At 44.6% G+C, this 27,391-nt stretch overlaps 1 protein-coding gene across 3 annotated transcripts in view; it reads right to left on the bottom strand.

Annotated features, from left to right (window-relative positions):
• Positions 1-27,391, bottom strand: part of UBAC2 (UBA domain containing 2) — a 176,719-nt gene that overhangs the window by 23,189 nt on the left and 126,139 nt on the right. For all 3 annotated transcript variants that reach the window (XR_005531795.1, XR_005531794.1, XM_039252528.1), the window contains exon 7: positions 14,311-14,553. Coding sequence is in view for 1 of the 3 variants with exons in the window: in XM_039252528.1 (XP_039108459.1) it covers positions 14,311-14,553 (243 nt within the window). In the remaining 2 variants the exon portion in view is untranslated. The remainder of the gene's footprint in view (positions 1-14,310; positions 14,554-27,391) is intronic.

The following is a 27,391-nucleotide window of genomic DNA, read 5'->3' as shown; positions in this document are numbered from 1 at the left end:
TGTCAGACCCCTGCATCTCTCCACAGTGTGTTAATAGTGTCACGACCCTGTATCTGTCCATAGGCTCTATCTACAGTGTGTTCCGGTGTCACGCCCCTGCGCCTGTCCACAGTGTGTTTCGGTGTCACACCCCTGCGTCTGTCCACAGCATGTTTCGGTGTCACACCCCTGCGTCTGTCCACAGTGTGTTATGGTATCACACCCCCATATCTGTTCAGTGTTACAGTGTCACACCCCTGCATGTCTCCACAGTATGTTAATAGTGTCACTACCCTGTATCTGTCCATAGGCTCTATCTACAGTGTGTTCCGGTGTCACACCCCTGCGTCTGTCCACAGCTGTTCCGGTGTCACACCCGAGTCTGTCCACAGTGTGTTCCGGTGTCACACCCCTGCGCCTGTCCACAGCTGTTACGGTGTCGCACCACTGTGTCTGTCCACAGTGTGTCGTGGTGCTACACCCCTGCGTCTGTCCACAGCGTGTCACGGTGCCACACCCCTGCGTCTGTCCACAGCGTGTCATGGTGTTTTCTGCGCTGCCCAGCAGCAAGCAGTCTTAGCAGGTGTTGGGAGAAGATAACAAGCTAGAGGGAGACGAGCTGAGAACTGGCACAAACTCCGGGCTAGTTTCACAGCTCTCAATTTCCCTTTTTCTTTGTGGTTTATGCTACTGACCAGTTTTGGGGCTCAGATACTTCATCTGATACCACTCTTCTCAGCAAAGTACAGAGCACTTTCCACACTAGTAAGATCAGGACCCAAAACACATCGTGCTGCTCAGTTTTCAGAGCCTCTGGCTCGGAAGGCGCAGGTTCCTGAGGGCACTGCTGCTCTCTGCCCGGCTCCCCTCTGTTCCTGCCCCGGGCCGCCTTCTGGGGTGGGGGCTGGCTTGGGTGCCAGTGAGCAGAGGGGCGCTGAGGGGCTGCTATCAGGAACAACTGCGAGGAGCACTAGACCCGGGGCGCGAGCCACCGGACAGACATGTGCCCCTGGTCTTGTGTGTTCTGCACGGTGACATTTGTCTCGGGAGGCCCCGGGGTCCCACCACAGCCACTCTTACTTCTCCTGAGACACAGGTACAGTTAGTTTCAACTTTAGCTGCAAACTCAAGAGACGTATTCGCCCTCTGCCCCCACAAAGCTAGGTTCCCGGCGGGGCAGAGGGAGGACTCTGGAAGCAGAGCAGCAGATCCGGACTCGGCTGTGCACCCTGCTGCCAGGGCCCCGTGTGGCGTTGGCGGCACTCGGCCCACCACGGCTTCTGAAGGCCAGGGTGCCAACCTCTCTCTCCGGATGGGGACCTTTTCCTCCAGGGAAAGCCAGGATCAAATCAGGTTCTGATTCTGGTAGAGCATGAGAACGCTCCATCTGGGCTGGAGGAGGGGGCTCTGGGGGGGCGGGCGGTGTGAGGGAGACAACACGCCCCCCTCAGACCCCGGGCACGGCTGGCGCAGGAGGAGGACATCTAGCTCACGTTCTATGGATTTTCTCTTAGTTTTATTTCCATGCTTGAGACCACCGAGCACAAGTTAGGGTAAGGGCTGCACAGGGCAAGGACTCCCGCGCGGCTCCCTTGAACATAAGAGTAAAAGCATCTTTCGGTATGGAAATGACTCACTTCTGCATTCTACCTCTTGTTGTCTTGCTTCTTTGTCTGAAGGAGTTCTGGTCATTATTTTTCCTCCTTCACTTTAGCTCTCAACAAAAATTATTAAGTAAAAGCCAAAATTAAAATCAGTGCTGATGCTTGTTACCATAAGTGTTTTGACAGAAGAGGTGAAAACTCTTTATTAAAAGTGAGATTGGGTATTACTCAAGATTTCCCCTTTTTACATCTCCCGCTGCAGAGAAGCCACCCATTTTCATGTCTTCAGTGATCACCTCTCACTCCCCGACCTATCCTTCAATGGTCAGAGAGCCAGGGCGGGTGGCAACCGTCCCTCCCTCCTAACGCTGGCTTTGTGTCCGGAGAGCCTGGTGACTCTGGGACCCAGCTCTCTGTTTTGTACAGCAAATCCAGCCAATTCTCAAGAATGCCGATTTTTCCTTCGAAGGGGATCTGCCACTTTTTAAACTCTTGTTGTTCTGCTCTGAGATTAAGCCAACAGTCTCTTGGATGACATCACTGCCACCAACTTTGGCCCCGTCCAATACACACAGCCCTGCAGGTGAGTGACATCACAACCACCAACTTCGACCCCATCCAATACACACAGCCCTGCAGGTGAGTGACATCACGGTTGCTAACTTCGACCCCGTCCAATACACACAGCCCTGCAGGTGAGTGACATCACAGTCGCTAACTTTGATCCCGTCCCATACACACAGCCCTGCAGGTGAGTGACATCACTGTCACTAACTTTGGTCCCGTCCAATACACACAGCCCTGCAGGTGAGTGACATCACGGTCGCTAACTTTGATCCCATCCCATACACACAGCCCTGCAGGTGAGTGACATCACAGTCACTAACTTTGATCCCGTCCCATACACACAGCCCTGCAGGTGAGTGACATCACGGTCGCTAACTTCGACCCCATCCCATACACACAGCCCTGCAGGTGAGTGACATCACGGTCACTAACTTTGCCCTGTCTAATATGCACAGCCGGGCAAGTGTTTGCCACATCTAATATGCACAGCCGGGCAGGTGAGGGACATCACTGTTATCAACGCTGCCCTCCTCCGACTGGTACACCAGGTGACACTTCCTTACTTCACAATGCCACCGCCTCAACTCAACATCTTATTGCATCATGTCTAAACTATCCTGTTTGAAGGTCCTCCCAAACCAGACCCATCTTAAATTATTTCCTACTCTCCCCTGCACATTCCTTCCATTCAGTGCTCCTTGTGACAATGTCTGCTCAAAGTGTGCCTGTCCCTAAAATGCCCTCCCTGGTCCCTCTATCTCCCAGCAGTCTGTATGGGGCCTAGCCCTTGTTTTGAATCTGTAGTTGGCTTCTTTCTTGACAATCCAAATTCTTACTGTTCTCTCTCTCTGCTCAACTTCCAGAGAACTTAGTCAAATTGCCAATTTTAGAGAATATAACAGAACCTAATCTGTAAAATGGGAAGCTGGACTAGATGATCCTTAAACTAATTATGAGTTGCCTCTTCCTAATCAATCTCTTAAAGAGTATCTTGAAGCCAAGCAGTTCTCACTCAAAGTGAGCCCAGCGGCCACCTGCCCAAGCTGCTGCAGGGGCATCACTTCATGCTCTCCTGTGCTACTCTCCAATGTTACCGCACTGATGAAGGACCTGGAACAAACCATGAGCTCCTCGAGCAATCACACCTACCAGAACTGCAGTGTGGACGGTCTCCGAGAGAGGAAGGCACATGAAGAGATGCTGAGAACGGAGGTGCTGTGGGGTGGTCGCTCTCAGCCCAGAGCCCGTGCTCTGAGCCATCAACTAAGCCTGCTCCCCACCGTCCGTCCACGCCGGGAATCCGGCCTCCATATATGCATGCATAAATCTCTATCATTTTAAAAAATACGATTTAAAAAAATCTTGGTATTGCTAATCTATGTTCTGGTCTCAGACGAGAGACGTTACTCACCACTCTGGAAATTCCTGGGCTCCTGCTGCTTTATTCACAAAACCACATCTACACCCACAGAATCAGGCTACAGGGTCTGAGCCTGGCCGGGGTGGGTTCCATGAAATTCAAGCCTTTTCAAGATGATCAGAAGGATTTTTCCTGAGAAACTTCTGGGTACTCCAAGGATCTTTCCAGCACTAGAATCATTTTCTGGTTTCAAAAACCCAAAGGGATGGCTTTCTCGGGGGAGGAAAAACTTGTCGAATGATTATGAGGATGACTTTTCTAATATGCTTGACATTATGTCATCTCTAAATTCATTTGTGGTCTTAAAAAGTGATTGATAAGAGATAAAAGGAAAAGGACTGCTTATACCTTCTCTTTCTCCAAAATACCAAGCATGTCATCATGAGACTGTACCACACCCCTCTTTCTCACGAAGACACAAGGCAGAATGGAGAATAGAAATGATTTTCTCGAGGTCACTTAATGAGTCAGTCTTGGAAAGGGATTAGAATTTAGCTTGATCCTATCTTTCTCTTCTGAATTTTGTCAAAAAGGTCAGTGTGATCAACCCGAAGAGCACCAAAACCGTGATAGCAGTTTCTGCAAGGAGGTACAGATTTCGATCAACAGCTTAGCTTTAATTTCACTTGAAAACAGAGTTCTTGCACCTAATTTTCATTTAATTTGCAGATTTTTATCAACTAAGCCCGAATAACTTATCCCACACCTGATGCTGTACAGTTCATACTCATAAAAGAAAAAAGTCATAAAAGAACTAGCTCTAACTGATTAGATTGCTTGGTTGACAAGGCAGCACAGCACCAGACAAGAATGGTTTTTAAATCAAAATGCGCCAAAAAGTGAAAGAGCAAAGTTAAAAAGGAAAAGTGCTGAGAAGTATGCCCCATGCTGTCTTTAAAGTGGCCTGGGTTCATGCAGGCTGAGAACTTGCTCCCCCTGGATTCAAAGTGGACCCCTCTGCTGTGTGCATGCACACACACACGCACACACACTCACACACGCTGTCACACACATGAAGGTACAGGTATACAGTTTTCAGGGCTCCACACAGAATGTACCTCCTCCAGACACTATTTAACCCCCACAGGCAAGGCTAGGTGCTTCTCCTACAAGAGTGCTCATGACGTTTTATTATAACCATCTTGGTCTACTCTCAGCTCAGGGAGAGGAAGGATCACGCTCTCTGGGTCACTGTGACACTCCTCGGAGCCTGGCTGGACTACAAAATATATTTTGTGGAAAGTAAGTGTTAATGGAAACTGTGGTGCCGGTGGGGCCAAGAGATGAGTAAGCAGCTTACTCAGAGGCCTGGCCAGATGAAGGGGAACTGACAGAAGCTCATTCGATGGGAGAGCACCTGCCGCATAAAGGTCTACTAGGTGGGTCTTGCTATTTAAGCACATGGAGGATCGTGCACACTGTAAATGGATGAGCTGGTCACAAAGGACCAGAGAGAAGAAGTGTATATGAACTGTCCAGAAGAGGCCTTTTTTTTTTTATTAAGTAAACTCTACCTCCAACATGGGGCTTGAATTCATGACCCTGAGACCAAGAGTCTCATGCTGTATTGACTGAGCGAGTTAGGCACCCCCAGAATAAGCAAATCTATAGAAAACAGATTGGCATTTGCTAATTTGCCTAGGGCTAGGGGTATGGGAAGGTTGGGAAGTGATTGCTACTGGGCACAGTTTCTTTTTGGGGTAATAGAAGTGGTCTAAACTTGAATGTGCTGATGTTTGTACAGCTCTGCATATACTAAAAAAATCACTGAATTGTGTACTTTAAGTAGATGAATCATAAGGTATGTGAAGTCTACCTCTAAAGCTATTAGAAAAGTTAAAATCACACTGGGAACTTGAGAGCACTTTTAATACACCAAATATATTTTACTAAATTAAAAAATACTTGATTAATGATAGGAACTCCCATGATTTACAAAGCAGATATGACTCATAATAATGTATATGTTAGATGTTACCTAACAACTGTTGCTGGGGTGGATAACGAGAGAAGCAATTTTCACAGCCACAAAAGGTAACGAAGCGCGGGTGAGAGAATATATCTAGTTCAGTTTAACTGAACACCACAAAAATAACTGAAACACATGCATGAGTAATGGTGAGCTGCTGTAGGCACCAACATCTCTCCTTACAGGCCAAACAGACTGCTTGTTACTGAAAACAGAGGTGCTAATCATCCAGGAAACACTGGAAGCGAAGAGGTTATGAAGAAATTAGTACCAACTGACTGAGTCCATTGCTTTGCTAACAAAACTCCCACTTGGCATGATGCATTCACAGTGGGCCTCACCTTAACTCTGCTTCTAAGGGAAATGGAGATTTTATGGAGGTACCTTCTGGAAGTTCAATCACCAAGTTTACATTGTGGCATATAATGGCATTATCATCATCACCCAACAGAGAAAATTTGTGTAGTCACATAAATAACAGACGATCAAGACCCAGAGAGAATGAAGACTTGGTACAACTTTGCTTTGAAAGCTGCTGGCTACATAATCTTCTAGAGCAGTGGGTTGGCAAAGTTTGTTTTGTTTTTTTGCTTTCTTTTTTAATTAAAAAATTTTTTAAAATTATTTTTGAGACAGAGAAAGACAGAGCACAAGCACGGGAGGGGCAGAGAGAGAGGGAGACAGAATCTGAAGCAGGCTCCAAGCTACGAGCTGTCAGCACACAGCCTGATGTGGGGCTCCAACCCATGAACTGAGCCGAAGTTGGACGCTTAATTGACTGAGCCGCCCAGGTGCCCCTGTTTGCTTTTAATGACAGGTCAGACAGTAAATGTTTTGGGCTTCAAAGACCAAGAGGCAAAACTGAAGACACTATGCAGGTATTTACAGAACCAGTGAAAATGTAAAAACCATTCTTAGCTTTGGGTTTGGCCCAGGTGCCATAGCCTACTGCCTCATGTTCTAAAGGTTACAAAGTTTTAAGAACTGTAACTATCAGGTTAGCTCTTATATCAGAACTCTCTCTCTCTCTTTTCTATCTCTCTCTCTCTCTCAAATTTCCTGAGAGCCAGAAAGCAGAGGTCCAATGAATAAGATCATAACAACTAATATCTGATACATCTTTCTGGTATGTAAAGTAATTTTGTATAAGTTACTTTATTCTCATGACAAGGCTATTAGGTAGATGGAGTACAGAGCTCCCTGTCGCCCAGGGCTGATCCCTTAACTGTAAATTCCTTGCTCTTTCATTTACAGTCCACGGCTTTTCTATTGTGAGCATGTGGGTTTGTTCCCTCAGGACTGCAGAGAGGGAATGATGTGCTCAGAAGCCATGGGGACATGTTCAGATGCTCACAACTGTAGGGAATTTCAAGGACTGCCCTGGAGGTGTGAGCGCAGAGGCTCTGCAAAGCCTGACTGAGGCCCTTCACTACCACCCATTGAGGCCGCTCTGCCTCGCTACCATGAACACCCTGAAAACACGGAGACCTCATCACCTCCCCGCTGGTCTTCCCCCAGCATCACCTTTTCCACTGATCACTCAGATTGTGGCCCGAATACTCCATCTTAAAAACAAACCGAACCTGCTCTCTCACTTAAAAGGCTTCACTGACTCATTACTTCTAGAACAAAAGGAAAAATAACTCTTCGTGTGGCCCAAGAGCCCCTCTGCCCTGGCCTTCGTGTTCTCTCCAGCCTCCTCTCTCACCACCTCTTAGGGAAACCTGTGATCAGGCAAATGCAACTGCTCTCTGCTCCCCCAGCTGTTTTGAGCCCCTCTGCTCTCTCACAAGGCTTCCTGGGCCTGAAACGCCTCCCTGAAAGTTTGCATCTTCAAGATTCCCTCAGCCACACAGGGAGGTTGGGACTCTCGCTTTGCTGCTTACAAACTCCAGCAGGAGCCCAGCCCCCGGGACTGAGTCACCACCCTCCCCTGGTGGGCACAGACCTCTGGAGGGTCAGAGCAGTGTCCTTCAGTCCCTCAGGCCTACACACGCCAGTAGGACTGAGAGAGACAAAAATACAAAAAACACACAGGTGCTGGCGTTCAAGGGTTCACCTACTACTAGATGAACGAATGAAAGATAAACTTATGAAAAGTATGTGATGGCCCCGAATGGAAAAATGATCTGCAGCTGCAGGTACCAAAATGAGTCGGAGCTGTCACCAGCCATGCGGCCAGCGCCTCTGAGCGGGAGAGGAGAGAATCTGAGAGTGGAGTCACGGCGGACCTAACATGCTGGCCCACACGAACGCACGCTGGAGTGGGAAGGCCACGGGCGCAGAGGGCCAGGAGAACCACAGGGAAGGACTGGGGCTTTCCCAGGGGGTGAACTCAGCAATTGTCACTACAAGTCCTCGAGAGCACGGTCCAGGGCCTTCTGGCAGTTACCTACCAGGGCGGGGTCCAGAAGGATCACATCGCTGTGCCTGATGCACATAAGGACACTACCCACTGACCCCTCAGTGCTCGGGTCTCAAGCTCTAGATGAAGCAAGGTCGACAGCCTCCCCACCATTCACTGTCCTTTAGAGCCAAGCAATCTGTAGACGCTACGGAGCATTCTAAAGACACTTTCAGTGGCATCACATCACAGTTAACTTGGGCGAACGGAGCTGCGATGACCACAGATGTGTCCCAGAATGAAGCCAGCGGATCAGACGGAAGGGATGCGTGTTCTCCCAGCCCACGGGCGGCTGCTCGGGGCTGCATTCCCCAGGACACTCCTTTCAAAAGTGAACCAATTCTTCCTGAGTCTCGTGGTCTTTTCCTCCTATCTCTGTTTGGCTTTGTTTTCTTTTAAATTTTTAAAAAATGTTTATTTATTTTTGAGAGAGACAGAGTGCGAGTGGGGGAGGGGCAGAGAGAGAGAGGGAGACACAGAATCTGAAGCCAGCTCCAGGCTCTGGGCTGTCAGCACGGTGCCTGACGCGGAGCCGCAGGGCTCAAACCCACAGACCATGAGATCGTGACCACAGCCAAAGTTGGATGCTCAACTGACTGAGCCACCCTGGCGCTCCTCTGCTTGGCTTTTAATTTGTGGGGGTGGCGGTGAGTGGCACCTGAATGTGAACACCCGCTCTCCCACCACCCCTCAGACACTCTCTTCTCGCTGCCTGCTGAACTCTGGTTTTCCTCACCTCTCTGGAAATGCTTTCCTTCTTCCTCTTTGTGCTCTGACATATGGGTCTCAGGGTGTCTTATTTATTTTATTCATTCATTCATTCATTTAAATAAATGAATCACATTTTTAAAAATTATTTTTTAAAGATTTTTTTTTTTTTTTTTTTTTAAGAGTGAGAGAGCACACACATGAGCCTGCGAGGGGCAGAGGGACAGGGAGAGAGAATCCCAGAGAGAACCCCATGCAGGGCTCGAACTCATGAAACACGAGACTAGGACCTGAGCTGAAATCAAGAGTGGGACGCTTAACCCACTGAGCCGCCCAGGCGCCCTCTGTCAGGGTGTCTTTAATGGTTTGCTTCACACCTGTCCTCTCAGAGGTTATCTGTATACTTTCCAGCCCCGACTATTCACCTATATTCGGCTGGCCTCAGGACATTAATACTGTAAATACTGATTATCCACATATTGAATCATTAATTCCCTAAATATGTGAGTCCCCACATTGCTTGCATTCTGGAGATACAAAGAAAAAGTCTCCACCCACCCCCAAGACACACTACTGGTGGAGACTGGCAAGTCACCCAGGAGTGAGGGGCTGGACCGGTGAGCGCCGTGAAAGAGACACCCACAGGCTGCAGGAAGAGAGAGAGGAGAATCAGAGCCCACCGGGGAGGCTCGACAGGCTTCTCAGGGGAGGGGAGACCTGAAGGGGACATGGGGGTGAAAGGAGTTAGGCAGGCAGCCCTGTGTGTGTGCTGGGGGCGGGGAAGTTGGCACAGGACATCTGCTGGAGGCAGAGCTAGGGACAGGAGTGAAGGCGGCCAGTGACATGCAGCACAAGCAGCTGGGTAAGGTTAGCCTACGGCTGTGCGTTGGGCCAGGGGAGGCCACGTGGCTGAAATGCAGGAAGGGCTCTGGGTAATGAGTGTTAGTGACCTTGAATGCCACAAAGTGCTTCTGAAGGAGTTGGGTAGAGTGAAATGGTCAGATCTGTGCCATCAAAGACCACTCTGAGGGACGAGTCGGGGGGTCCAGGTGGGGACAGGGAAGTGGTCGTGGCAAGGCTCCAGGTGGGGTGCAGACAGGGAGTGATAGCTTTCCTTCTCTTGGCTGAAGCCAGATGTCCTGGCTCGGGTCTTTGGGCAGGTGGTGGTGCTCTCCATGAGGGGAGCGAGTGAGGAGGAGAAGCCAGTTTGGCAAAGAAATGGAAAGCGTCAGGTGCCTGTGGAGCATGCAAGAGGCAGTGCCCAGTAGGCAGTGGGAGGTTTAGGTGTGGAGCCCAGGAGGTAGGAGTCTGGTCCTGATCTAGATCTGGCAGCTGGAGCTTAGTGGGGTGGACAGGAGGGTCCCCTACTGGGATGGCTGAGCCTTGGGCAACAGGAGGGAGCCAGCAGAGCTCAATGAGACTACCTGCATCCTGGCCACGGCGCTCACACAGCTGAGAGCTGGATTTCAAGATGACCTCCTATCTGTCCCTCCTCCCTGCTCTCCTCTTTCTCCCTTCCACTGACACACTGCAATAAGATGGATTTTTCTAGAACATGGTCTACCTTTACTACTGGCTAAACCGCTTTTCACAGCCTCCTATGTCAAAACCCAAATCTGTGGTCAGCTATAAACACCGCTCCCTCTGTTACAGGTGCAGTGTGACTTCCCACTTCTCACTCTGTGCCCTCCATGCTCCAGTGAGGGGGCCGCTACCGTGTGCATGCCTGCACCACTCTCACCGGTCCTCTGCTCAGGGGATAACCTGCCTCACATCAGCCCACCCAACTATGCCGATCCTTTCGGGCCCTGAACCCACGCAGTCTTGGGCTGTGCTGACGGCGCTTCTTCTCAGATAGCTTACCGCTCTGGGCACTCGGGCCAGTGTTCCATTGCTCCTGGGTGTTAGCTCATTCAGTCTGTCTGCCCGAGCCCCTTCAAGTTGATCACAAATTCATGAAGGCAAAGGACATGTTTTTCAATTCTCTTGTGCCCACCGAGTACCCACCAGTCTTGCTCAGTTTCCAGTAATGACTGACTGTGACCCTAGAGCCTACGGGGGCCCGCAGGGGGCAGGTGACAGACAGTACGAAGCTGCTGCCAGGCCGCAAGAGGAAATATGACAGAACATGGCAAAAGAAATAGAAAGGAGTCCACTGAGACAAGCAGTCCATACAATGCTGGGGTCTTACCTGTCAGAACCCTCTACCCAAAGAGAGGGGGCAGAGTGGCTCAGACAACAGACACGAGTCAGCCTCTATCATTGGCCATCCAATGCTGGTACCATGAGGGCAGAGACAGGGGCCCTGCCCTGCTTCAAGGGAGAATCAGCTACCGACGGCAACAGAGGCCCACATTGAGCCCTCATACACCCCCTTCCCTCGAGGAGAAGCAATAGTCAGGGTGATACTGACCGCATCGGGCCCTTCACTCTGGAATGTGCCCACCCCCAAATTCACAGTTGAAGTTCCTAACCCCCAATGTGACTGTATTTGGAGATAGGGTAATTAAGGTTAAATGAGGTCCTAAGGATGGACCTTGATGCAACAGGACTCACATCCTCATAAGAAGAGACGCCAGGAGCATGCATACTCTGGGGAAAGGTCACATGATGACGGAATGGGAAGGTTGTCATCTGCAAGCCAGAGAGAGTCCTCTCCAAATACCAACCTTGACAGCACCTTGTCCTTGGACTTCTACCTCCAGAACAATAAGAAAAAAATGTCTGTTGTTTCAACCACTCAGTCGGTGGTACTCGGCTATGGCAGCCTGAGCAACCATAATGAAGACAGCAAATCTTGACTGAAATTGACACATATTCTGCTTATGGGTCTGTCTCCCTTTTCTGTCAACCAGCATCACTATCTGTGGGTTTACAGAAGTTTCATCTACTGACCGGGGTTCCAACAAACATCGCATCAGACCACAAGGCCTCTTACTACAACATATGCACAGCAGCAAAAAGAACACAGGATGCAGGGACCCTCTCGTGTATCATACGACCTGGGAGCTGCCAGCTGGCTAGGTCAATGAGACAACCAGTGGACGGTGCAAGTGAAATGCCAGTTTGGAGAGGATGCCCGTGAGGACGGCACTCTCGGCCCGAGCATCCAGTGCAGACCTTAAATCAACAACTGTTATCTGGGAGCTGCACCCCCAACAGGTAGATCTTGGAAGTAAGAGGCAGGAGGGGACTAGACCGTGAATACCCTCTTAACCAGTGACCCGGCTTCCTGCCCCGGAAACTCTAGACTCCGTGGGTTTAGAGAGTGCACCACAATATGCCAAAAGACCAGCAGGCGAGGAAAGAGATCATCACCATGGCAGGATTAATTAGCTCTAATCCTCAGGAAAAGGTACAGGCAGGGGGACAAAAAGTAGGAGGGAAAAATACGTGCAGCACCAGAACATCACTTGGTACTCCCAGGTGCTGCACCAAGATGTCACTTGGTACTCCTTGGTGCTGCACTAGGCCATCGCTTGGTACTCCCTTGCCCCAGGTTTTACTGCAAATAGATGGACAAGGGCTGCAGACACAGCCTGATAAAGGCATGCTGACGGAGACTCAGACCCCACAAGGACGAGGCTCTGTGTCACTTCACCAAGTGCGCCTTCCGGCTGAGAGTGGACTGGCAAGTAGTGGGGAGAGATGATGGCCGGTGTGGCCTGGGACCAGCTCCAGCAGAAGTGGTGAAGTGGGTCCTGTTAACCTTCCTCTTGAAGGTTTCTCCTGGGAGAAGAGCGCCACAGGAATCGGGGAGGAGCTGCTCCCAGAACTTACGGACGATGCAAGCAGCACTGGGGGTGGATATTCTGCCCCAGCCCTACGCCTCCCCCAGGACTGAAGTGCCCCACCTTCCTGCTGTGGGGGTGCCGGCAGGTGACACCTCTCCGGGGCTGCCCCCTCTGTGGATGGAGTGCATCTGAGAGCAGCTGGCCCGAGACCTGCAATCTGCACCCAGTGACTGACCGGGGGAGGTCTCCCATGTCAGCTCCCTGGATGAATCCAGGGCTCCTCCTTTCCACAGCTCCCCGTGAGGCGGGCTCAGACCTTCTTTGTAACTGCTGTTCAGCCGCCCTGTGTTCTTCACCACCTTTCCCCCAAAAGATGCTGATCCGGACACTGTTGTTTGGGATACTTCACGCACAAAAATGTGCCTGGGGGCACCTGGCGGAGTGACCCAACTTGCCCAACTTGCTCGTGAGCACAGGGCCCACAGCGACCTAATGGGGTGTCCAGGCATTCTGAAGGCACCTCGGTCAGTCTATTTCCCCCAAATCTGCTCTTCAGACATTGGTGACATAGGGCTGTCGTTGATCTATTACACCCCATTACCGAGGCCAAAAACCTTAGAATTGTACCCTCAAAATCGTATCCTATCTCTTTCCCTCCCTCACAGCTCTGTCCATTCTGCCTGGAAAATATTTGTATTCAGTGACCTCATTTTTGGGACCCTGATTATTCTCAGTTTTCCTACATTTCATTCTTCCTTCTGTTTCCTGGAAGGATCCAGCTCCTCCCCTTGTTGGTTACAAAGCTGAGCCTGTGTTCACCGTGGACATCAGGCTCTCAAAGAATGCATCTAGCTCCTTGCTTTCATCTCCGGACCCTACACAGCTGACCCCAGGGTTTATACCCCCAGCTCTGACCTCTCAAAAGGGAGGTCTGTCCTCCACAGTTAACTACATCACAGGTATCTTCGCCGTATGCTCCAGAGTCATCTCAAGTTCAAATACATCTCTGGGAAACAACCTGTGCCTCCCTCTTTCACCAGTGGACTCAGCCTGTTAATAAGGGATCCCTTCTTCCACCCCAGAAACAGACTCAGGGACCGACATTTCCAAAGGGACACCGGATGCCCACTTGATCTCACTTCTCCAGACCAGTGAGGCCTGCAGACCTAATTCTCGCACCCAGTGAAGGCAGGGGCTGGGAGATGGCAGGAGAGAACAGTATCCTCTCTTATACCCCAGGTGGTAAAGAAGACAGAGGAGACAGGAAATGAAGAGCCCACTCACTGTGCTGGCTCACAGAGGGCCAAAGAAAGATCAGGTAGAAGGTTTTGGCTGATAGCAACCCTTGAAAGACAAGTGTGCTATTAGAGCGTTTGAATACAGCAGTTTTTGTAGATAAATGCTCAATATTTCCTGAGGAATGATAACAAGGCTAAGAAAACACAGCATTTATTTGATTCACTGGTTGTTCCCTTGAAGTTTTCTTACCTCCATATTCTCTCCATTTCAATCAAGGAAAGTCAAGAAATTTTACATGTGTTCTTCACTCCAGAGCACACGATAATAAGCACTTTAACAGGAAGACATTGTGGCTTTTATAAGATTAAAAGAACAGATAAATATCACGTCTTGTTAACTAGGTTGGTGTTTCTCTAAGAAATAATGTTTATCTAACAGAAGTAGAGTGAGAATGTCCAGTTTGACCGGTCTTTCAGCTACCATTTATTTATTTATTTTTTTACCTTTAAAAAACCCTGAGAATAGCCACTACCAGAGACCTACATCCTACCTGGGAAAACGTCAAAGTATCCACATTGCCAACACGCAGGAGTAAAATATCCTCTCTGCCACACAGACAGCCATGGAGGCAAGCGCGCCTTGGCCACTGACTGTTTCTGCATTGTGAATTCCACCCTGCCCCTCACCTGCTGCCTCTGTCTTCTCACTTGGGCAAACTGAGAGAGCATCAGCTGCCGGTCCAGCAGCTCCATCCTCTGCTGTCTCTGGATGTCCACCGTGGCCCCCATCCCGATTCTGGCTTCCGCCGTGGGTTCCGAAGATGAGAAGATGGGCTCAAGCGTCCAAGAAAAAAACTTTGCCATCCAGCTGGGGACGTAGAGAACCTGGTGAACTGGAAACGTTTTGCTGTGGTAGCAGATGCCCGATATCTGAAAGAGGAAAGTCCAGCTGGGTTGCTTCACTGTAACAATTTTAAAGAACATATTTAACACAGAAATCAATAACCACAAGGTATTTCAGATGGTATTCCTCTTCATTTTAGCAGTGTTAGTTAATAACCTAAACCCTACCAAGTTGCTGAATAATAAGCAGTACAAACCAACAAAAATTTCATTTACTCAGTAAAGAAATTTGTTATTTTAAAGCTAGAAGAGATGGCAAAATCCTAACCATGTAACACTCAAAGTACTGGTAAAATATTTTTAAAAAACCAATATTTTCTTAAAAAAAAAAAAAAAAAAAAAAGCTGTATAAGACCTGATTATCAAAACACTTTCACACTATACTAACACTGTGGTTACTTTTATTGGCAGATGGCCATCGAAGAGAGATACTGGCAGAAAACAACTTTACTGGTGTGATCCAGCCACATAATACATTTATCAGAAAACAGGGCGGCTGGGTGGCTCAGTTGGCTGGGTGTCTAACTCTTCATTTTGGCTCAGGTCATGATCGTAGGGTCGTGGGATTGGGCCCCCCCAACAGGCTCATTGCTGAGCGTGGAGCCTGCCTAAGATTCTCTCTGTCTCTGTCTCTGTCTCTGTCTCTCTCTCTCTCTGCCTCCCTCTTCCCCTCTCCCCAGCTTCTGCACATGCTCTCTCTCTAAAATAAAATTTAAAAGCATTTATCAGAAAATAAAGACAATCTAAAATTTACATAGTGTTCTAAAACATTTTTCAGGTATTGATTTTCCTAGTTTTAAAATCCTTGCCAATAGTTGGTAATTAACAATTCTACTTACAACCAAGCCTACAAAACTCATATCTTTAAGGTAATTTATATGGTAATAGATGTCTAAAGACTCTATGGTTTTCTAGGTTAAAATGAGCATGGCAATTCCTTTGTTAAAAAAAAAAAAAAAAAAAAATCAGGGGTTCCTGGACGGCTCAGTCAGTTAAGTGTCCAACTTCAGCTCAGGTCATGATCTCACAGTTTGTGAGTTCGAGCCCTGCATTGGGCTCTGTGCTAACAGCTCAGAGCCTGGAGCCTGCTTTGGATTCTGTCTCCCTCTCTCTCTGCTCCTCCTCTGCTCGTGCTCTGCTTCTCTGTGTCAAAAATAAACATTAAACATTTTTTTTTAATTAAAAAAAATGCTTCAATTCTGTGAATTTGATTCTTAGGATAAGAGATTATTCATACCAAATTAGAACATAACTGATAATGTGCTAATAGGAGAAAAATACACTTTAATATTTTCTTAATAAAATTTAAATAAATTAATCAGGCAAGATTTGTTGAGCATCTAGTACCCACCAGGGACTGTTCCAGGCACTCAGAGGACAGCAGAAGACAAGGGAAACAAGACCCTAATCTTATGGAGGTAACAGTGGTCAACACAGAGAATATGCAGTAAATGAGCAAACACAACAATTCCAGATACATTCTGTGAAGGAGACAAAATAAAGTGGCTTGGAGCAGGGACCATCTTTAGGTCAGATGTCAGGGAAGCTTTGGTGGAAGCAACATTTGAGCAAAGGTCTTCAGGATAATGGGATGCCTGTGATTCGAAGGACTGGAGGAAGCACATTTCAGGCAGTGAAAACAGCAAATATGATGTGGGAGTGAGCTTGGGAACGTCTATTAGAAATCTGAGCTGTGATACTGACTGGGCAGTTAGACAAACCTGGAACTTAGGAGAAGACTTAGCAAAGATAAAGATTTAGAGGTTAAAGCAATGGAACTAGATAACAGCAAGGGTGCGGGATGAACAAAAGGGCGAAGAGAACTTAGGATTCATTCTGTGGATGGACCGAGTAGGAGAAGCGAGTGATGTGACTGAGAAGGGCTGCCGGGGCACAGGAGGAAAGCCAGGAGGGCTTGGCGCCACTGAAGCAAAGAGAACAGTGTTTCAAGCTGGGAGCAGCTGGTGAACCACGCAGTCCCTCCACGCTCCAGTAGGACAGGGAGGAAAACGACACTGGACGTGGCAAAATGCGGCCGCTGATGACCTTCCAGGAAGGCTGTGGTGCAGCGGTAGGCGCCGCAGACAGATTGGACCAGAGGGAAGAGTGAAGGTAGAGGAGCTTTGGTTTCAAATAATTTCCATGTCACTTTTCTCAAAAAATGGTACAAAACTCCATGGAAAACGAAAACAAATTCCACGTTCAGTGAAACTAGAAAGCATTTGTAACCCTGAACCACACTAAACAAAATGGAAAGCACGCTGAGGAACTATGAACTACCTGGGCATATGGGAAGAAAAGGTAAACCCAAATGCCGGCAAGGTGCCCGAGCAGAGACGGGCTCAGGGACCAGAGGCAGGCGAGGGTGAAACGGGGCCCTACTTCACTCTGTAGAGGACGCAGCCCCGACTCCTGCTCCCAGCTGGCGCAGCGCGTACCCCCAACCAGCGCAGCGCATGCTCACTCTCCTGCACGGGGAGAAGGTGAGAGCTCTGCGGGGTACAAGGGAAAGGAGTTCTGAAGTGGGCAGAGCCGGTCCAGAGGGGAGGCCTGGGGTTCCACCTACGAGGTTCCACACAGAAGAGACAGGCCCTCACAGAGCGTCCAGAAGAAGACAGCAGAGCGGGTACGGGGACAGGGGGACTCTATTTTAAGAGATAATAGTTAAAAGAGTTTTCCGAATTAATAAAGTACAAATGTCAAATTGGAAATGTAGGAGTCGCAAGAAGGATAACAAAAGGAAATTTATATCTAGATTCACTGCAGTGAAACAAAGAAAGAAGTCCTTAAAGGTATCCGGGGATAAATATACACTGCCTACAAAGGAAAAAAACAATTAACTATCTGCAGAACAGCAAACTGCTTTAAAAAAAACTAAAAAACCATGTAAGAAAGCACATTAAAAAAAACCCCTAGTAATAAAGGTATCAATCCATGAATGGGAATTTACACAATTGTTAATATAGTAATTTTTTACCAAATTAAGATATAAATTCAATATAATTTAAAAGAAAATCTTTTAAAAAAGTTTATTGATTTATTTTGAGAGACAGAAAAAGCAGCATGGGAGGGAGGGGCAAAGAGAGGGAGAGAGATAATCCCAAGCAGGCTCCTTGCTGTTAGCACATGGTGCCCGACACGGGGCTCGATCACACAAACTGTGAGATCATGACCTCAGCCGAAATCAAGAGTTGAGTCAGACGCTTAACTGATTGAGCCACTCAAGTGTCCCCAAAATAAAATCTTATTTGGGTTTTTTGTTGGAACTTAAATGCCAGCTCTAATATGCATTTGGAATATTTAAGGTTTAAGTGTTAAAAACATAATGTTGGGAGAAAGAACCTCGACAAAAAAATGTATACATTATATGAGTCCACCTTTGTAAAGGGACTGAGCCGAACTATATATAAACTGAGGGGGAGAGCCAGGAAGCGAGCAGGAGGGGACGGCCATACATCCAGGACAGCAGTCCTAGGAGTCACAGGAGGGAGGGGTGCCAAGAGGCTTGAGGGGCTGGTGGGACTCTGGCGGGCGTGGGTCTCAGAGGTGTGTTCACTTTACACTGATCTGTTTGGTTTCGTGACATTTATGGTTTATGCACATTTAGTGTGTGTTATATATATGCATATCACCAAAAAAAGATTTTAAAATTAAAAAAAAAGAAAGGATCCAGAATGGCCAAAGTAATTTTAAAGAAACATAATAAGGCTTATCAAATTTCAAGATCTGATATAAAGGTGGAGTAATTAAAATAATGTGGTCTTTACGTAGAGCGACTCCAATCTACCTAAGGAACAAGAGCTCTGAAGGAGGCTCTGGAGGCCCTGGTGAAGGGCACGTGGCGCACAGCAGGAACGGGTAAGCTGGGGGGAAGGACCAGCTGAGCTCGGCACAGGGAGAGAGACAAAACACACCCCCTCTTCCCAACACCATGCATAAACTCCCAATGCATTAAGGAAACATAATTCACTGAACTTTAAATCTCTGCACAAAATACGGAAGGCACATGTTTTTGACACTGGGATGGAGAAGGATTTTTATATATGAATCAGAGAGCACAAACTAAGAGAAAACATACATTTATTTACTTTACAATTCAAAAGCCACAGTGTGCCAAATGTCACCATAAATGAAGGCACAAGTAAGAGCCCAGAGAAAGTACTTAGAATCCTTGAAGTCAACAAGGGTAGTATTCAAAATACATAAAGAGACTCTACACATTTATCAGAAAAAGACAATCAACCCAACTTAAAAAGCAGGTGGAAAGGCAATTTCAGAAGAAGAAATCCAAAAGGGCAACAAACATGAAAAGATGTTTAATCCCACTTGTTTTAGGGAAATGCAACATTAAATATAATAATAATTTGGAAAAAATGGAAAAATCTGGGATCCGGTTTTGGTGGTGAGGACGAGGAGAACTGACAAGCCTCACAGTCTTGAGGACAAGTGGTTCAAGCTCTCTGGAGAGCGATGTGACTGGGATGGTACCCGAGCTGAGCCGAAGGCTCACTTCCGGGAATGCTCCACTGCAGTGCTGTACTTAACAGTTAGGAAATGAAACAAAGTGTCTCCGGGAGACAAATGGTACAGACCGGCTTATTCATCCAAGGGATTACTAAATAGCAGTTAAAATAAACTGGGTGGACATGTGTTAATATATTTTTTATTAATTAATTTTAATGTTTATTTATTTTTGAGAAAGAGACAGACAGAATGCGAGCAGGGGAAGCGCAGAAAGACAGGGAGACACAGAATCTGAAACAGGCTCCAGGCTCTGAGCTGTCAGCACATAGCCTGATGCAGGGCTTGAACTGTGAGATCATGACCTGAGCTGAAGTCTGATGCTTAACTGACTGAGCCACCCAGGCTACCTTTGTTAATATATTTTTAAATGTATCATACATTATATCCATCTTTTCCCAAGATTCCAAAACACAAAATAATAGTACAGACTACTTATGGACACATACTTATATCTTAAGTGCAGAACCATGGAGAGTGGCTTCTTCTACAGCAGGATGAGGAAGAGGGGGGCTGTGGGGGTAGCACTGTATATATTTGTATATATACATCTGTATATATTTGTAATTTTTTTTAACAAAGAAAAAGATAGGAAGTATTATGGCAGAAACATATAATGGATTGGAGGCAAGGAAAAAGAAATTCCTTTTCTAAAGCTCTGGGTAGGAAGGAAAATAGAAAATGGGGCTGTATTGCATTGATTTTGCTACAGATAGCAACGTGATGTTATAAACATAACAAAACAGGAAAATGATTGATCAAATTAGAACTGTGAGATTTGAATTAAGCAAAAAATTTAAAATGTTTGTTAAATTTTTAGCTTCAAAGCCTCAACCATGATTGTGAGTTTGTCCATTTCTCCCTTTATTTCCCTTTTAACATCTTGTATGTATTTGGAAACTATTAGGCACACATATTCTTATAATTGACCCTTATCATAACAAAGTATCCCTTTTTATTTTTAGTAATACTCCTATAGAAATCTATTTTTTCTAATATGAATGTGGCATTTCAGCTTTGTTTCCATGATATATCTTTATCTTTTGACTTTCAACCTTTTTGTGTGTCTGTATTTACAGTGTGCTTTGTAGATTGCATATAGCAGTTTCTGCCTTTCAATTCCAGGCTGACCATTTCTGCTTTTTGATTAGAGTGTTGAGCTCTTTGTACTTCATGTACTTACTTTGATATATAGTTGGATTTTGCTATTGGATTTCTATTTGTCTCATCTGTTTTTTGTTCTTTGTTTATCTTTTCCTATTTTCTTTTGTGTTACAACAATAGTCTTTTAGTACTTCATTTTAATTTTACTGGGTTTCATTTTGGTTTTAGCAATATCACACTGCATATTTTTCTTGTGTTTGCTATAGGGATCTTACAGAATCCTTCTTTAACTTACCACAATGTGTTTAGAGTTAACACTGAGTTACTTCAAGCAAAATATAGTAAACTTGCAAGAGTATATAGTCCCACTTAACATCAACCCTATCTAATGCCACTTTTTTTGTCTTATATAGTACACCTATATACTTTATACTATCAATATGGTGTTATTTTTGCTTTATGTAATTGTATGTTTTTTACAGAAATTAGGTAAAAATAATGAAAATCCACAGCTATTGCCTCTATTTAAGGAGTTCACAATTTAGCAGGTGTTCTTAATTTAGTGGGGGAGTAATGCATTCTTTCAAAGAATTGATGAAAGCTAAAGATTTTCACCCTCTTGCCCATGTCTACACTTGCCCCCCACCATCATGGATACACTCACCAAAACTGTGTGTTTAGTTTTAGCAGGAGCATCCTGTGAATAATTAGGATAACTTACAACTCATTAATAAATAAGTATACTACTGCAAATTCTAGCAGGGATAAAATAGGGCTTTTGTGTTCATTTGCTTAAATTTCATCCAAAGAGTTCGTTTCTTATTTGAACGTATGCTCTGGAAGAGGAAGAACTGTGGTTGGTTTTGATCAGTTTGACCTCTGCACCTAGAACAATGCCTGGCACATGGTAAGAACCCTTTAGGTATTTGCTGGGAGAATGGCAAATGAATAATGCTCTACAAAACTAAATACATTATTTTAGATTCTTTTAAAGGAAATAGGAAAGTTGCCAGCAGACACATTTTTGGTGTTAAGTTTATCCTTTCCCATATGACACAAAGGTAGAGTTCACCTGTCTATGCCTCTGGTACACCAGCATGACCTCAAGTCGTCAAATAAATAAAGTGCTATTCGTAAATGTTTTAGCTATTCATAAAGGATTAAAATACGAAGAGTTTAGGTAGTTTAGTTTCCTATCAATATTTGATAATCACTACCCTATTCTATGACAAGATGGGAAAGTTAAGAATGACTGCATTAAATTCTCCATAAGTTATACCTCATTACTATCTAGAGCTTTGAGAGAGTATTATTATACTACCTTACATTTATACATTATTTTTAATGTTTATTTATTTTGAGAGGGAGAGAGTATGTGCACTTGAGCAAGGGAGGGGTAGCAAGAGGTGGGGACAGAGGATCCAAAGCAGGCTCCAGGCTCTGAGCTGACAGCACAGAGCCCGACGCGGGGCTCGAACCCACGAACCGCGAGAACATGACCTGAGCCGAAGTCAGACGCCAGCTGAACCACCCAGGTGCCCTTCTACACATTACTTTTAACTTTAATTTTCATAATCTCATAAACCTTTCACGTACTGGAACTTCTGAATGAGAGTTTTCTCGAAACCCACAGTTTGTAAAAAAGAGGCTTTAAAAATAGACTAGATGCTCAGATTTGCATGTCGAGAGGCCAGGGGAAACACTAACAGAGGGGCTCCGGTTAGGCCCTCAAAGCGGGAAGCCCATGATCAAGCTGACAGGTCCAATGACAAGGGACAAAGCAGTAGCACTGGTGCTGGAAAGGCCAGGACTGAGGTCCAGGATGACCAGCTATGGGACAAGTGGCACAGGCCTGGGAAGGCCAGCTAGCTCCAGAATCAGAGTATTCAAGCAGCAGGAATCGGGAACCCTGGCCCAGGAAAAGAAACCCAGAGGTCAGGAGAGCATTCAAGGCCACATGCAGTTGAAAGCACAGGCCAAAGCGCCAGGCCACAGCCCAGGATTAGTGCGAGGAGCTCCCCGTACGCCAACAGAACTACTACCTCATCAATCTAACTGAGAATGTAAAACTCAGGCAATGGTTTTCTTTTAGGCCATTAGTAAACAGGGGCATCAATTACACACGCAGGCTGATTTTTCAGATTAGTAGTCCTTTTAGAAAGGGAACCATGAAATAATGCTCATCGGGCAAATAAAGAATTTAATTTGCTGGGCAGAAAATAGATGAAACTCTGTTGATCATAGAGAGTAAACCTCAAGTGTCCTCTGGTCCTGCTCGGTATTAGCATGAAACCACAGCTGACAAAGGTGAGAAACCATGACTGGGTAAGGACACCCGTCCAGGTGTTTAATGATCTCCTTCCGCAGGCAGCTGTGGCTGAACAGAAACCTACAAGCAAACTGCTCCTTGGGGTCCTGTGAGCCATGGTCCTGACATTCAGACACCTATCACCTAATTGGACAATAGGATAAACACCAGGAGCTGCTCTTGTGGGGAGAAAGTGCTGCATTCACAAGACAGGGATGAACAAAGGGAATAAACGTCCCTCAGCACTGGGACCCTGTCATACAGACTTCATGTGCACGCAGGTCCTGAAGAAATCAGACTGACTGAGGCTTTTCATCCAACATTTATTCTCTCAACACATACTTAACATTTCTGGTATGCCAGGCTGTGTTCTAAATGCTGGGATACAGCAGGGAGCAAAACAAAGAAAATCTTTTCTTTAACAGAACTTATATATACCTATTTCCTATCTTCACTAAAAGTGTTAAACGAAGAAGGAAGAAACTTCGGAATTACTTTTTTTTTTTTTTACCCAAAGAATATGTATGCAAATTAGAGATGCCCAAAGTTATTTCTGCCATTTGTGATTAATTATGAAATGATTATTCTTTTCATAACACACTGGACCACGGGACTTTAGCACTTATTAAAAGACTCTTGCAATCTTGTTCTTTGTCAAGTGCAAAAATGATTCAGATGAATTTCCTGTAGTTCTTGTCTTTTTTACTATCACCTTCAAGTATCTAATTAAAGCACTGGGTATCCTGATTCTTGGGAAGTTAAACTGGAAAAGGGATGGAGTTAATTAGACTGATCAGAGATTGTTTCCTTTCTTTTCCTTTTTTTTTTTTTTTTTTTTTTTTGAGGAAAGGGGGGAAGGGACAGAGGGAGAGAGAGAATCCCAAGCAGGCTCCACCTTTAGCATGGAGCACAACTAAGGGCTCGATCTGACAACTCTGGGATCGTGACCTGAGCCAAAATCAACAGTTGGAGGCTCAACTGACTGAGCCACGCACGTGTCCCACAGATAGTTTCTAAACAGTCTTAGGAGGCTGCTCTAAACTTTTCCTTTTGGAAAATCATGCATCATGATTATTAGGTTAAGTATTCAATGCAGAAAACCACAAATAACGATGGCTTACATACAGCAGAAGTTTATTCTCCTTCACGTTACAGAAGTTCTAACATCTTAACTGCATTCCAGGCAGCAGAGGGAAGAAAATGAGGGAGGACAGAAGGACAAAGGCTACTTTGAGGAGGCTTTCCACACTTTCCACCAACCTGTGGGTTTACAGTTCACTGGCCAGGATGCCAGGATTTAATGTGATGGCTATACCTAGATGCACTGGAAATCGGGTAATGTGATATTTTACTTAGTCGGAGGCACTACTGCCCCAAATAAGATTAAGGTTCTGCTACTAAGGAAAAAACACGTCAGGAGACAACTAGAGTCTCTAGCACATGGACAAAGCTTAATCAGGTGTATAAATGTAAATCCCTTTCATGTTCCTTTTAATAAAAAGACCCTCCCCCTTTAAAATTACATCCACTTTCATAAACTGATTTATGAAAATAAACTAAAGAGAAAACAGATTTATATTGAAACTTGGTTCTTAAATAAACTAAAAATGAATACGAAGATGTAGAACGATTTATACATTTGTAGATACACACTCAATGGTTGAGAAACCCAATGCTTTCTAAAGTAAGAACAAGACAAGGATATGCCACTTTTATTTATCGCTGTATTAGAGGTCTTAGGTAATGCAATAAGGAAAAAAAATAGGCACAGAATAGAATGGAAGAAGTAAAATATATAAACAAAATGTATTTCCTGATGACATGATCGCGTATGTAGAAAACCCTAAGGAATCTATTGAAAAGCTACCAGAAATAACAAACAAATTTAGCAAAACTGCAGGATACAATAGCAATATATAGAAATCAACCGCATTTCTATATACCAACAACAAAAAATTAGAAAAAAAATTATAAAAACAACTCCATTTAAAATAGTACCAAAACCCACAAACACCTAGGAATACATTTAGTGCAGGAAGAATAAAAGTAGTGCAGGGCCTATATACTGAAATTTTAAAAACTGTCAAGGGGAATTAAATACTTGCTAAATAAACGTAGAAATATACCATATTCATGGATTGGAAGACCCAAAATTGTTGAAATGCATATATTAGTTATTTATTACTGAATAACAAATTACCCAAAACTCACTGGCTTAACACAGTAAGCATCCGTCATACGCACAGAATATAAGGTCAGAAATCTGAGGGCAGCTTCACTGGGTGACTGTGGCTCAAGGTCTCTTATGAGGCTGTAGTTAAAGATGTCAGCCCACCTGTGCTCATATGATGACTGGGCATGAAGGATCAGCTTCCACGGTGGCTCAAAACACAACTGGCAAATTAGTGCTGACTGCTGGCAGGAGGACCTGCCATGTGGACCTGTCTATATTGCTGCTTCACTGTCTTTCGGACGGGGCAGCTGGCTTCCCTCAGAGCAAATGATCTGAGGGAGCAAGACGGAAGCATCTGTGTCTTTTATGACCTGTTCTTTGGAGTCACACGCCATCATTTCTGTCATAGTGAATTGCTAAGTGTAGGCCACTCTCCAGAAGAGGAGTAATTAAACTCCATTTCTTGAATTCTAAAAGGATTTGTGGGCATATTTTCAAATCATCACAATGGCGATTCTCCCCAGCTGATCTATAGTTTCCGTGAAATCCCAAACAAAATCTTAACTACTTTTTTTTAAAGAAATTATAAGCTGATTTAAAAATGCATATGGAAAGTAAATGTTCCAAAAATAGCTAAGCCAGTTTTGAAAAAGAAAACACTGGAAGACTGACATTATCTGATTTCAACTTAACATAAAGCAAAATTATACAAGACGGAATGGTACTATGACTGTATTGGTACAAAACAGACATATAAATCACTGGGATAGAAAAAAAAAGTTAAGAAAGAGACCCACACTGGTTAACTGATTTTCAACAAAGCTGCCAAGGTAATGCAAAGGAGCACAGTCTCTTCAACAAATGGTGATGGAGTGATACTAGATAACTATATGGAAAAAATATGTCTCAACTCTTACCTCACAAGAATTACACCCAAATGGGATCGCAGACCTAAATGCAATAGCCGAACTCTTAAATTCTAGAAGAAAATACTGACTAAAAATCTTTGTGGAATTGTATTCACACAGATTTCTTAAATAAGACACAAAGGCACAGACTATTTTAAAAATTGAAACACTCAATTAATCAAAATTAAAAACTTTTGCTCACTGAAAGACATAGTTAAGGAAACAAAGAGGCAGGCCACAGACTGGGATAAAATTTTTACAAAATATATCCAACAAAGGGCTTATGTCCAGAATATAAAAAGAATCCTTTTAACTATTATAAGACAAATATAACCCAATGAAAAAGTGTGTAAAATATTTGAACAGATAACCCCACAAAGGAAGATATACAAATGGCCAACAGTCAGAAGAAAAGGTGGTGTTCAAACCATTAGTCATTAAAGAAATGCAAATTAAAACCTAAGGTATCACTACATGCCAACCAGAATGGCTGAAGTTAAAACACCTGACAAAACCAAGTGTTAGCAAGGATGTGGACAACTGGAACCCTCATGTGCTGATGGGTGGGAATGCAAAATGGGACAGCCACGGTAAGACCATATTATAAGACTTTATGATGTTAAACATACATTTATCATATGACTCAGCAATTCTGCTGTTAGATATTCACCCAAGGGAAGTGGAAGCATGTCCAACACAGCATTATTTCTAACAACTCAAACCTGGAAGCAACCCAAATGTCCATTTATGGGTAAACGGACAAACTGTGGTATGACCATACCACAGGTTAACTCAGTAACAAGGACCAAGAGTAATAAGACAAAGATCAATCTTAAAAGCACGTTACCTGAAAGAAGTAAAATACAAGAGACTTCACACATATAATTCCAATTATATGAAATTTTAGAAAAGGCCAAACTAAAATGACATAAAGAATTATGTCATTACCTGTGAATGGCAGTTGGGTAAGAAGACAGAGCAAAAGCAAAAGGAATGAAAAAATGATCAAGGTGAGGGGGCTGTTTTCTACCTTGATGGTAGTGCTGGTTACATGACTATATACAATTATCTTGATTGTGATGGTAGTGACACGACTGTATAGAATTACCAAAATTCACCAAAACGTACACTCAAAACTAGTAAATTTTACCGTATATAAATAATAACTTAATAAACTAAAGTTTTGGAGAAAAAGAAGTTTTCATAAGAAAGTGAATGTGAAAATCTAGAATGATCTAGACATTTCTAGATACATAAAATCTTCTTTTCAATTTTATAAGAGGTGGGACTTTAGTAAACTAAAAACAATCTTTAGCAGCAAAAACTTCTGATATATTGAAAATGTTACCAGCTAACTTTTTGGTAGTAAGCTATGCCACTGTTTATAATTAATAAACTCAAAACTGCATGCATTGATTTTACCATAGTCCTTTCCCATAGGCTATCAATAAGGTAGAAGAGAAATATCAACACAAGCAGTCCCAAAAAGGAAGGAACACTGTACGGTTCTATTTTAAAAAAAAGCAATCAAGAAACAGTTTAAAGAGATAACCAAAACTGACTGAAGACTTTCCATCTCTTGATAGGAAAACAATGAGGAAACCCTGTGGGAAAATGCTCTGTGCTGCAACTGACATGATAATCTACCAGTAATCATCTAAAATTTATAAAGTATGAGTGTTTTCTTGGTAACCTCGTCCTTATCTTCATTTCTTTCTCCTTTGACCAGCAGCACTACTGAACCAGGTTAATATATATATACATATATTTAAATGTTTATTTATTTATTAAAGTTTGTTTATTTTTGAGAGAGAGAGAGAGAAACGCATGAGCGGGTCAGGGGCATAGAGA

The sequence above is a fragment of the Hyaena hyaena genome, unplaced genomic scaffold (genome assembly GCF_003009895.1).
Source record: "Hyaena hyaena isolate Hyena2069 unplaced genomic scaffold, ASM300989v1 scaffold_418, whole genome shotgun sequence".
NCBI classification, from domain to species: domain Eukaryota; kingdom Metazoa; phylum Chordata; class Mammalia; order Carnivora; family Hyaenidae; genus Hyaena; species Hyaena hyaena.
Note: the sequence above shows the minus strand (reverse complement) of the source record. Positions and strands in the feature narration are given on the sequence as shown.